The sequence below is a fragment of the Pan paniscus genome, chromosome 6, assembly GCF_029289425.2.
Source record: "Pan paniscus chromosome 6, NHGRI_mPanPan1-v2.0_pri, whole genome shotgun sequence".
Classification (NCBI taxonomy): domain Eukaryota; kingdom Metazoa; phylum Chordata; class Mammalia; order Primates; family Hominidae; genus Pan; species Pan paniscus.
In genome coordinates this window covers 144,866,233-144,878,800 of record NC_073255.2, presented here as the reverse complement: position 1 = coordinate 144,878,800, position 12,568 = coordinate 144,866,233, and the positions used below count along the sequence as shown (strand labels likewise).

General features: G+C 40.2%; 1 protein-coding gene across 2 annotated transcripts in view; it reads left to right on the top strand.

The window, feature by feature from the left end:
- LAMB4 (laminin subunit beta 4) overlaps positions 1–9,018 on the top strand; it is a 106,506-nt gene extending 97,488 nt beyond the window's left edge. For both annotated transcript variants that reach the window (XM_034964769.3, XM_057302932.1), the window contains exons 32-34: positions 1,613–1,786; positions 3,408–3,561; positions 8,392–9,018. In XM_034964769.3, coding sequence (XP_034820660.2) covers positions 1,613–1,786; positions 3,408–3,561; positions 8,392–8,531 — 468 coding nt within the window. In that variant the 3' untranslated portion in view covers positions 8,532–9,018. The remainder of the gene's footprint in view (positions 1–1,612; positions 1,787–3,407; positions 3,562–8,391) is intronic.
- The last annotated feature ends 3,550 nt before the right edge of the window (positions 9,019–12,568 follow it).

The window sequence follows — 12,568 nt, the reverse complement described above, 5'->3', positions numbered from 1 at the left end:
ATTTATACTACCTGGGTGGCCCTCAAAACCCTGGTATCATTTGAAGTAGCCCTGGGTTGGTAGGGCTCCCAGATGCCTGGCAGAGGCAAACAAAAATCCTCTCCAAAGGAACAACCTTAAAACCTAGCCATCAAGAGTTTCCCCCAAACGTGTAAAGAAACAAATTGCCTTTTTAAAGATTTTTTTTTTTATTTTTTTGGGATGGAGTCTCGCTCTATCACCCAGGCTGGAGTGCAATGGCACAATCTCGGCTCACTGCAACCTCCACCTCCTGGGTTCAAGCAAGTCTCCTGCCTCAGCCTCCCGAGTAGCTGGGATTACAGGTGCGTACCACCACGCCCAGCTAATTTTTGTAATTTTAGAAGAGACGAGGTTTTGCCATGTTGGCCAGGCTGGTCTTGAACTCCTGACCTCAGGTGATCTACCCACCTTGGCCTCCCAAAGTGCTGGGATTACAGGCATAAACCACCGTGCCCAGCCACAAATTGCCTTTAAACAAGAGTCATCAGAAATAATGAACAACAAAATCAGGACCCAACAGACAGAGGATATTACCATTATTGGATACAGAATACAAAATAAGATTGTTTACTATGTTTAAGAAAATCTAAGAATGTATGAAAGTATGACCAAAAAACAAGAGACAATGTCTAATAACCAGCTATATTTGAAAAATATTTAAATAGGACTTCTAGATATGATCAATATGGTCACTGAAATAAGAAACAAGCATAAAGTGTTATTACTGTTTGTAAGGGGAAAAAATTAGAAGTCACTTGCACCAGCCGGAGAATAGAAAATACAATGTTGTATGTTCAAACAATGGAATGCTTTAAACTGGTAAAAATTAATGAACTAGAGCTATGTAAATTAGCTTAAATGACCTACATAAGCATAATTTTCATAACTTTTCATTTTAGAAAATCAACTTGCAGAAATATACAATATATTTATATAAGGTGAAAAAAATTTTAATACTATATATTGTTAGGAATACTGCATAGGTTGTAGAAAAAATGCTATAGAGATACATGGAATGACAGAAATTAGATTCAAGATAGTGGTTGTCTTTGAGGGGAGAGAGAGAAGATATAATGGGGAGTGGTACGCTGAGGGCCTTAGCTCATTGTTAATGTTTTATTCTTAAACTGGCTGGTGGGTACATGGCTATTCGTTATATTTTTTCTTTTTTTCTCTTCGCTCTTTTTTTTGTTTTTTTCTTTTTCTTTTTCTTTTTTTTTTTCTTTTTTTTTTTTTGTTGTTGTTGTTGAGACAAGTTATCTCTTTGTCACCCAGGCTGGAGTGCAGTGGCACAATCACAGCTTACTGCATCCTCAACCTCCTGGGCTCAAGCAATCCTCCTGCCTCAGCCTCCCGAGTACTGGGACTACAGGCACGCACCCCACACTAGGCTAACGTTATATTTTTCAGACCCTTTTGTATGTCTGAAATATTTTATTATAATATTTTAAATAAATGCAACAGAAAAAGTGGAGGCACTATTTTCTTTTCCTTTACACTCAGCATATTTTTCAAGGGGTTAATATATCATTTATCTTCTTGTTTGTTTCATAAAGAGATTTTCCCTTTTTGGTCTTTAAATCAACAACAGGCTGAAAATCAAACCAGGGAAATGAAGAGTGAGCTGGAGTTAGCAAAGCAGCGATCAGGGCTGGAGGATGGCCTTTCCCTGCTGCAGACCAAGTTGCAAAGCCATCAAGACCACGCTGTAAATGCGAAAGTTCAGGCTGAATCTGCCCAACACCAGGCTGGGAGTCTTGAGAAGGTCATTAGTTCTACCACTGCCACCAAGAGCAGAAAAGCAGGGCTTCTTTGAAAGATAGTTCTTTAACCCCAGATTTTTGTGCCATTTCTCATCATTTCCTTTGTGCTGGTCCATGACTCAATGGTATGTCTTTGAGGGGATCCTGATGCACAAAGGATTTTCTATCTGTAGAAGGCAGAAGTCCCTGGCCAAATCATGTTGGGAGTGTTTCCTCCCCCATCTCTCTATCCTATTATTCTTAGTGGTATCCTGGTCAATCAGTCCATAAATCAAATTTGCCCTGAACTTCCAAACTTTCACAATTTATGTTGTTTGTCTGTATTGCATGTTTTTGCCCTCTATTCTCATTCAGTCACACAACATATAAAGAAAACAATAAATGAAAGTCACCTGCCAAAGAAAATACATCAAGTTACAAAAATCAGAATGAGTTAATTAAACAGTTGTGGAAAGTGGCCCATTAATTTAGGTTGCTGAAAGAACCTATCAGCTCATTTTCCTAGCAAGAAACCTTTGGTTGGTTGCATTAATATAGTTGCCTAAACAAAAGAAAAATGTTAGTGTATTTACATTTGGTCTATTCTCCTGCTTTTAATTCCTAATGTGCTGGGTAAATTTTCCACTGACAGGAACTGAGAACATTTTTTGTGGAACAGAGATTGAGAAAAGTTCTTTTTTTTTTTTTTTTTTTTTTTTTTCGTGAGAAAGAGTCTCTCTCTGTCACCAGACTGGAATGCAGTGGCTCAATCTCAGCTCACTGCAACTTCTGACTCCTTGGTTCAAGCAATTCTGCTGCCTTTGCCTCCTGAGTAGCTGGGATTACAGCCACGTGCCACCACGCCCAGCTAATTTTTGTATTTTTAGTAGAGACAGGGTTTCACCATGTTAGCCAGGATGGTCTCGATCTCCTAACCTTGTGATCCGCCCGCCTCGGCCTCCTAAAGTGCTGGGATTACAGGCGTGAGCCACCACGCCCGGCCAAGAAAGGTACTTTCTACTCACCCTGTTCCCACTTCCATATTTCATTTCTGGCTCTGGCCTTTATTCATCTACTTAACCTTCTAGGTTGTCAACACACAAGGTAACCCACAGATTTCCATTCTATTCAAGGGGGATCTCCATGCCACACTTCTACTTCCCCACCTGCCTCCCTTCCTACCTCATTTCTCTCTCACCTTTTTGCCAACCAAATAACATATCCTTGCTGTTTCTAAATCTTCATCACTCACTCCGTCCTTCATTTTACATATATAACTGATTGACTGAACTGAACCAGAGATTTGTCAAGGATGGGATTGGGTCATTTCTGTCTTCCATATCCTCCCTTAACATAGAGCAGAACAACCAATTGGTGCCTCAGACATAGTTGCCTTAACATGAAATAACAATTGCTATTTTGAACAAAGAAGTTTTATTTTTAATAGAAGCTGACATTTTTTTCAATCTGAAAAAACAAACATGCAAATAAAACTCTGCCGGAAATATCAGAGCAACTCAAGTGTATTGACTGGATTAAGGTTTCCTCTGTATTCCTTCTATGAATGGTATTAAGAGAATCATCATGCATATATGTACATGCTTTATACATATTTTCTCATGATGGAAGTGTTGCTTGTTACAGGAATTTGTTGAGCTGAAAAAACAATATGCTATTCTCCAACGTAAGACAAGCACTACAGGACTAACAAAGGAGACATTAGGAAAAGTTAAACAGCTAAAAGATGCGGCAGAAAAATTGGCTGGAGATACAGAGGCCAAGATAAGAAGAATAACAGGTATCTGTTCTTTTATCCATCCTGCCAATTTGATAATAACATCATGGTACTCTACCTTACTAGTAGAATTTATACCAATGTCAGCTTACAGTTTTATCACATGGGTCCACTGAGGAGAGAGAAGTAGAAATTGGTCTTGTGTTTTGGGGACTGTGAAGTTAACAAGCCTCTTGCATGGATTTGCCTAGAAAGGTTAATGAGCATCTGCCTTGCATTAGTCAAAACAAACTGAGATTTCCTTTGGTCACCTTGAAATGCCCTTTTTTGGCTGGGCACAGTGGCTCACACCTGTAATCCCAGCATTTTGGGAGGCCAAGGCGGGTGGATCACCTGAGGTCAGGAGTTCGAGATCACTCTGGCCGACATGGAGAAACCCCGTTTCTACTAAAAATACAAAAATTAGCCAGGCATGGTGGTGGGTGCCTGTAATCCCAGCTACTTGGGAGGCTGAGGCAGGAGAATTGCTTGAACCTGGGAGGCAGAGGTTGCAGTGAGCCAAGATCATGCCACTGCACTCCAGCCTGGGTGACAGAGTGAGACTCCATCTCAAAAAAAAAAAAAAAATGCCCTTTTTTTCTAACTCTCTTCTCAACTGGGGGTGAGATGTCTAAAGACATTTCTGCTTGTCATCCTAGAAGGTACTACTAGCATGTACTGGGTAGAGGGCAGGGATTTTGCTAAAAATCCCACAGTGCACAAGACAACTGCCTAAACAAACAATTGTCCTGCCCAAAATGTCAATAGTGCTGAGATTAAGAAACCCTGTTCTAACCTATGTTGTTTATTTTTCCTCTCATGAAAATAACTCTCCAAAAGAATCAATATAATCTAGGGCACTAGGTCATCTAGCATATATCTTTGGATAGCAACCCAGAAAGAATCATATTCTAGACAAGGATTTTGATCTAAATGGACATTCTGACGCACACAAAGTGTTGCAAACATGGAATACCGGCCAGGCGCAGTGGCTCACACCTGTAATCCCAACACTTTGGGAGGCTGAGGCAGATGGACTGCTTGACCCCAGGAGTTTGAGACCAGCCTGGCCAATATGGCAAAACTCTATCTCTACTAAAAATAAAAAAAAATTAGCCAGGCGTGGTGGCACATGCCTGTAATCCCAGCTACTCGGGAGGCTGAGGCAGGAGAATCGCTTGAACCCAGGAGGCGGAGGTTGCAGTGAGCCAAGATCACGCCACTGCACTCCAACCTGGGCAACAGAGAGAGACTCTGTCTCAAAAACAAAACAAAAAACATAAAATACATACAATCAGAAAGCTAATCAGAATCTTTTTTTACACAATTGATATTTATGATTTTTGGGGGCAATCATGTCCTTAACTATCTCTAACCATCAAGAAATATCAGATGTTAAGTGTATAGTTTTACCCTTGGTTGTATTTATTATCTTCTAAAACTTTAAAACTAGGAGTGTAAGTAATTCTCAAAATATTAAAGTAACCAAAACTCCTCACTTATAAATGCCTCTTTTTTATTATCAAATGAGTCTTTGGCCTTACAACCACTTATATCATTACTATGACATGAAAAAACTGAAAATGGAACATTAGTATGGGCCAAAGTCAGGAAAAATACATACCAAACTGCTAACATTAGTTATCTCTAGGGAGGCAGTGGGAGTGAAGAAGAAACCACTGCTTCTTGCACTTATATAATTGTTTTAAAAGCAGCAGGCTTGTGGGTAATTTTTTTTCATTTTTAAGTATTTTCGTTAAAATGCTATTTTAACTATGAAATACTAAGAAAGATTCAGAAAAACAGATTTTTTTTTTAATCTTGCATTCAACACCTCCGTGCTGAACTGAGATGGAGACTGCTCACCCCCCCATCCTCTGACCACTTGTCAGACAATACCATGAAAGTCAGTTTCTATTATCCTAGAACTTGGCCCTTACTCTAGGAGTAAAAACATGGGGAGAATATTTCTGTCCTGCTTTTATGTCTTATTGTTTATGTCATACACAAATTGTTTCCACTGATCCCCATTGACCACAGCTTTTATAGTTCTTGAAATTAGATTGGAAGAGAAGTTGAAGTTAGAGGGCTTCTCAGGGAGGTCTAAAATAAGGCATTCTACTGCCTTTTCTCTTTTCCTTTTGAGGCTGTTTCCAGAACTCAGCAAGATAGAAAAATGAGACATTGATTTGGCTGTCTTCCCCATGCTGCCACTTGAGAAGGGGCGGAACCACAAGGCTGTGCCTGTTCCTCTCTGTTAGGAAGAGGAGCCCCTGGATCCCAGTATGGAGCCCTTGGCAGCAACAATATTGAGAGAGTGGGGAATGGACTCCAGTCTTCAGCCACGGTCCTTCCACAGAACTTGGTGTCAGTCGGGGTCCCAGCTAGAAACAGAAAGCATACATGGGCATAATTTTGGACAAAGTATTTAGAAGTGGAGTTGTCTCAGTCATTTATTCACTGCATAATAGATTACCCCAAAATGTAATGGCTTAAAATAACCACCATTTCTTACTTTTCTGTGGGTTGCCTGGCTGGTTCTTCGACAGGTCTCACCTGGGTTTCTCAAGCAGCTGCGTTCGGCTGATGGCCTGTTAGGGGCCAGGTGTGGCTGAGATGCTGGCACTCTCTCTACATGGTCTGTTATCCCGGGCTGCTTTACAGCTTGGTTGTTTCAGGGCACCACAAGAGTGAGAAGAGAGGATGAAAGGTTCCTGAGGTCTTGCAACATCAGTTCTTCTGCTTTTCTATTAGTCAAAACAACTTATAAAGCCAGCCCAGATTCAGGGGCGTGGGGGTAGGAACAGGGTAAGTAGATTCTACTTCTTGATGGGAAGAACTACAAAGAATGCACAAGAATGAAGGGAACCCACTGAGGCTGTGGAGGTACTTGGTGACTAGCAGCAGTGAGAAGGCATTAGCCTCTCTACACCTGAAGGGGCCAGGGAAGCAGGAACGTTACCAGAGCCCTGTGAACACCAGAGTGTTAGGAAAGAGGCCACCCCACAGGAGCCTGAGGGATGGAAGAACTGCATACACCTCCATGCTGAACTGAGATAGAGACTGCTCATCCTCCTATCCTCTGACCACTTATCAGCACTGTCCATTGGCCATGTGTGAATGAAAGCCAGAGGTCAAGGGAGCCAAGTGCTGTTATCCAGGAAGGGTAGCTTTCCAGAACACAGACGAGGATGGCGAATGGGTCTGGTGTAACCAGCTCAATCATATTAACTTTCCTGGTACAAACAGAGGCCTTTATTATTCCTTTAGTCCAAATATGGTTTCAATGTTGAATCCCCTTTTCAATCCCAAATAACCTATATTTGAAAGTTTCAGCCAGGTGTGGTGGCCCATGCCTGTTATCCCAGCACTTTGAGAGGCTGAGACGGGCAGATCACCTGAGGTTGGGAGTTCAAGACCAGCCTGACCAACATGGAGAAACCCCATCTCTACTAAAAGTACAAAATTAGCCAGACATGGTGGACTATGCCTGTAATCCCAGCTACTCAGGAGGCTGAGGCAGGAGAATCGCTTGAACCCAGGAGGCGGAGGTTGCAGTGAGCTGAGATCACGCCATTGCACTCCAGCCTGGGCAACAAGAGCAAAACTCTGTCTCAAAAAAAAAAAAAAAGAAAGAAAGAAAGAAAGAAAGAAAGAATCTAGTGACAGAACACTCAACACCTTCCACATTAGCTCTTTCATCTTTGAGCAGCCATGACTCCTAGAGAGTTTTTTATATTTAGACAAAATCTTCCTTCGTGGAGCTTCACCTGCTAGTTTCCATTTTATTTCCTCAGGATGACAGAGAACACATTTACTCTGCTTTCCTAGGTTGGCCCTTCAGATACTTGAAAACAGCCACGGCACATGCCCTGAATCTGCCTTCCTCATATGAAACATCACCAGTTAATTCAATGTTTGTTTACAGGACAGTTTCAAGTATCTTCAGCAATCTGATTCTTTTTTCTAAACACATGTTAGTTTGACAATTACTCCAAACCAACTCGGTATTCAGGTGTGATCTGACCAAATGAAGTGAGACATTTACCTTCCCGCTTCTAGAAGTTATCTTCCCTCTTTTAGAAGTTTTGCAAAAACTCTAATGTCAGAGTTTCTTTGCAAAATGCTGCCTCACATTATTAACTGTAGCTCTCTATGCCTCTTGTATCCACTTATATGGTCTCCTTGTTAAGGTTTACTAGAATTTCCAGATATTTGTTGAATGAAGACTATATAAATGAATGTATAGATGGATGGATGGACGGATGGACGGACGGACGGACGGACGGATGGATGGATGCATGGATGAATGGATGGATCAATGGATCGATGGATGGGTCAATGGATGCGTCGACGGATCAATGGATTGATGGATGGATAGGAGTGAAGCCAAGGCATCACTTAGCTGTTACTGTTCAGGGACTTCAATATCAGCAGGGAGGAATCAACACATGAAAGTCAGTCTTTTTTTCTGAAAGATTGGAAAACACTAAAGAACATGTTTTAAAATGAAGCTAAAATAATAAGAACAAACCTTTGGAAATATAGCACTTCAGCAAATCCCATCAAGGATGTTATCTGTCTTTTCATTCCTAATGAATTCTAACCAACTACAGCCTCACATTGATAAATGCCTTAGATATAAAAGTTTTTAGACAAAATTGTCAGTTTGCTCTAATTTATGTGAAAACCTTGAGAAGCCTGATGAAAATAGATGATTTATCCATTGAATCCAAACAGAAAACTAAATATATCTTTGAGAGGCGCATAAATCCCTGTGTTTGGTATAATGTAGGTATCCAGCAGGAATCCATTAAATGGAAATATATCATTTCTTTCATTTTCTTCTTTCAGATTTAGAAAGGAAAATCCAAGATTTGAATCTAAGTAGACAAGCAAAAGCTGATCAACTGAGAATATTGGAAGATCAAGTTGTTGCCATTAAAAATGAAATTGTTGAGCAAGAAAAAAAATATGCTAGGTGCTATAGCTAGGCAGAGTTAAAGAGCAAAAGCTTGTGCCTTTGTTTCTGGTTTCTGATGTACAAGCCCCTGGGGCTCTGTTGAACCTGTGAAATACTGACAATGTCTTCTACCTTCCTTCCCCACACCCTGTCCTCATTAAACACCTGCTCAGTGTGGCTGGAGGTTGAAATGCCACCAGGAAAATGCCACTTCATAATCGAAAGGGGAAAGTAATGAAATTGTCTCTGGTTTCAGAAACTTTTCCTCTTACCTTCCTTTCTCTTTCCTAACTTAAAAATAACAGGTTCCATATAACAAGTAGAAATTTAAGTAAGTACTCTACTAACTTAATAATCATTTCAGTCAGATAAACCTAAACATTAAATAAATATCTCCAATATTAGGATGGAATACATATGTATGGCATGTACTAGATTGTCCTATATTTTATGTTTATTTGGATTTGCTTTTATTTGTAAAATTATTCTTTTCTGAATAAACTGCATACAATTCAAAATGCAACTTGCTTTTATACCTACATTCCTACATGCTCATTCTCAGCCAGGGGATTCTGTTTTCCCCAAGTAGAACTGGAACAATATTCAAAAAGATAAATATTGAACTACTTCTCCTCATTTATCAGTGGACATTTTTGCTGTAAAATGTGTTGCTTATTTTTAAAAGACTATCAATCATGTTCTTATTGTTTAGTATAAAAGATAATATTGTCTCATTTCAAAATGAGTCTGATTTCATACTAACTATTTTTGCACGTATGATTTCTAATAGAGCAAATTGCTTCTGTTTGTGAAAGCGATCCTTCAGAAAGTTTATTTTAAGTGAGTTTGGTTTCACATTTTTGAATAAGAAATAATATACATCAACATTGATAAATGAAAAAGGAAGATCTGCTGGAGCATTTCCATTAAGGACTGACTCATAAAAAATAGATTTAAAGCCAGGCATGGTGACTCATGCCTATAATCCCAGCACTTTGGGATGCCAAGGAAGGCAGATCATCTGAGGTCAGGAGTTCGAGACCAGCCTGGCCAACATGGTGAAACCTTGTCTCTACTAAAAATACAAAAAAATCAGCCGGGCATGGTGGTGCACGCCTGTAATCCCAGCTACTCAGAGGCTGAGGCAGGAGAATAGCTTAAATCCAGGAGGAAGGGGTTGCAGTAAGCCGAGATCAAGCCACTGCACTCTAGCCTGGGTGACAGAGCAAGACCCTGTCTCAAAAAACAAAACAAACAAACAAACAAAAAAGATTTAAAAATTCAACAAAGGGCTTTAGAATTATACATAAATATGAAAATTCTTAAAATGTAGGCTGTTACAGAAAATTGCAGAATCTATTTCCCTAGAGATCCTGAAAAATAGAAAGAAACTTTTCTACAGGAAGGACCACCCCAGAAAGCTCTCTTGAAGTATATAATTACAATGGTTCACATATCCAGCCTTGAGACTTTAGTTATCTAAAAAAAAATCTATATATGTGAAAAATCTCATTCCTCAGTAATGCCAGATAAATCATTCTAACTTCTATTACTTGCTGTATCAGTTGTTCAAGATGTGACCAATGCAAGATTCAGTGAAACAGTGTCTCTTTACATTTTAAAGTATTAACAATTTGACAGTGTGTATCATGAGCTATGATAAAATTCAGTAATCCCACTGTGGAATCTGTATGTTAAGAAAATAATCTTGAAGATGGAGGGAAAAGCTTTGTGGCTAATTCATTGAAGCACATCTTATATTAAAAATTCAAAGAAGCTAAGTAACTAACAATAAACCAATTAAACGTTAGGATTTTACCAGTCTGAGTTCTTGGATGCAATCACTGAAAACCAGCAGTAGCTTATTAAGCAGGAAAGGAATTTATTCAAAGGATATCTGACAGCATACAAAAAGAAATGGCTGGAGAAAATGTAACTAAGGACAACTATGCATCAGGCCATATTTCCAAGACCACACCTCAGTACACTCAGGTTAGGAGGCCAATGCTGTCCTCCTTGGACACTCACCACCATCCCAGTGACTTGCAGCTGTCTCTCTGTCTTGTGTCACTCTCTCAGTACTCAGCAACCCTGGAAGAAGTAATCCAGTTGGCCGGGCCTCTTCATGTGCCCTCGGTACCATATTGACTAAATAGAGAGAATATCTATTCCCTTTGACTTTGGTAGTAGAAGGGGAGTTTTTCCTCTACTTATCTTTGGAATCCTCCAAGATAGGAAGGATTTTGATGCCAGGTATCAAAAAAATTATAAATTTCTATTAAATGTAATCAATATGAATAAAGTTAACCTCTTTGACTTCCAAATATCATAATACATTCTTCATCCCATTTTCCTTTTTTTTTTTTTTTGAGACAAAGTTTTGCTCTTGTTGCCCAGGCTGGAGTGCAATGGTGTGATCTCAGCTCACCGCAACCTCAGTCTCCCGGGTTCATGCGATTCTCCTGCCTCAGCCTCCCGAGTAGCTGAGATCACAGACATGTGCCACCACGCCCGGCTAATTTTGTATTTTTAGTAGAGACAGGGTTTCTCCATGTTGGTCAGGCTGGTCTCAAACTCCCGAACTCAGGTGATCCACCCGCCTTGGCCTCCCAAAGTGCTGTGATTACAGGCGTGAGCCACCATGCCCGTCCCCCATTTTCCCTTCTAAAGTAAAAATAAGTGCTTCCACCAAACAAAATATAGCACTCAGCCAAATGAAAGCACACCCACATTGTCTTCAAGGGAAACCAACCCACGGTCTCATCACTCACCAAGTGCATCCAGCTCTGAAACCTTGGCCTCCAGCTGAGGTCCACTTCTTCTGCACTTCAGCTAACAATTCCTTCTGGAAATACTGCAACTTATAATCAAAATTGTAAAGTTAACCACCAACAAATACCAAATATAGACTACTGAGGGAGGAAAGGGAGATAAAAATGAAATTAAATATATTTTATAATTAAAAATATAAATACACACAAAACATAGCATATTGAGAAACACAGATTGAGGATGTAGACTTTGTCTTTGTAACCACTCAGGAGGCTTTCACTGGGATTTAAGATCTGCTTTCTCTACTGCTCCTTCCATGGTCCCTCTGGTCCTAGTCACATCCATCTGTTGCCACTGTGAACCAGCAGCTCTATTTATCTTTGTCAGGATCAATTACACCAGCCAAAATTATACACCCCCCTTTTTTGCCTGTTTATCCTTTACAGCTTGAAATAGCTGGGTATTGGTACATATTCCAGTTCAGTGGAACAACCATTGTATTATCGAGTAAAAACACACTTCCTTAGAGATTAGGGCCCAAAGTCACAGGTACAAAAAGGAACCTTTTGCTTGTGAGTCATTCGGATATAATTGTGATCAGTATCATGTATTTCCACTCTTGGTTTCAGATCCAGGTATTCTGCCTATAGGAGGTTCTATCAGCTTTCATTGTAGAAGGCACAGCTCTGCCTCCCATCTAAGAGGATTTAATGTGAGTAGCCAAAATAAATAAATAAAAAGAATTAAAGGATGTAAAGAACCTATATGTAGTCAATTGATAATATTTATATGCAACAACAACATGCATACTTTTTCTTTTCTTTTTTTTTTTTTTGAGATGGAGTCTTGCTCTGTCACCTAGGCTGGAGTGCAGTGGCACGATCTCGGCTCACTGCAACCTCTGCTTCCCAGGTTCAAACGATTCTCCTGGCTTACCCTCCCGAGTAGCTGGGATTACAGGCATGCGCCACCATGCCTGGCTAATTTTGTATTTTTAGTAGAGACAGGGTTTCACCATGTTGGCCAGGCTGGTTTTGAACTCCTGACCTTGTGATCTGCCCACCTCAGCCTCCCAAAGTGCTGGGATTACAGCACCAATCTAATCATTTTCTTAATTCGAGTTGACAGAAAATGACATCTCCCCAACACTAGGAGATCTGATAAGGTGTGTGAGGGACCAGCGTGAAGAAGTCAGGATGGAATCTGCACATCCCAGAGTAGGGGATGAGTGAGGGGAGGAGTCAGAGAGCCCACGTTTGAACCCCAGAGGCCAGGTAGAAGTATTTGGAACCCAGC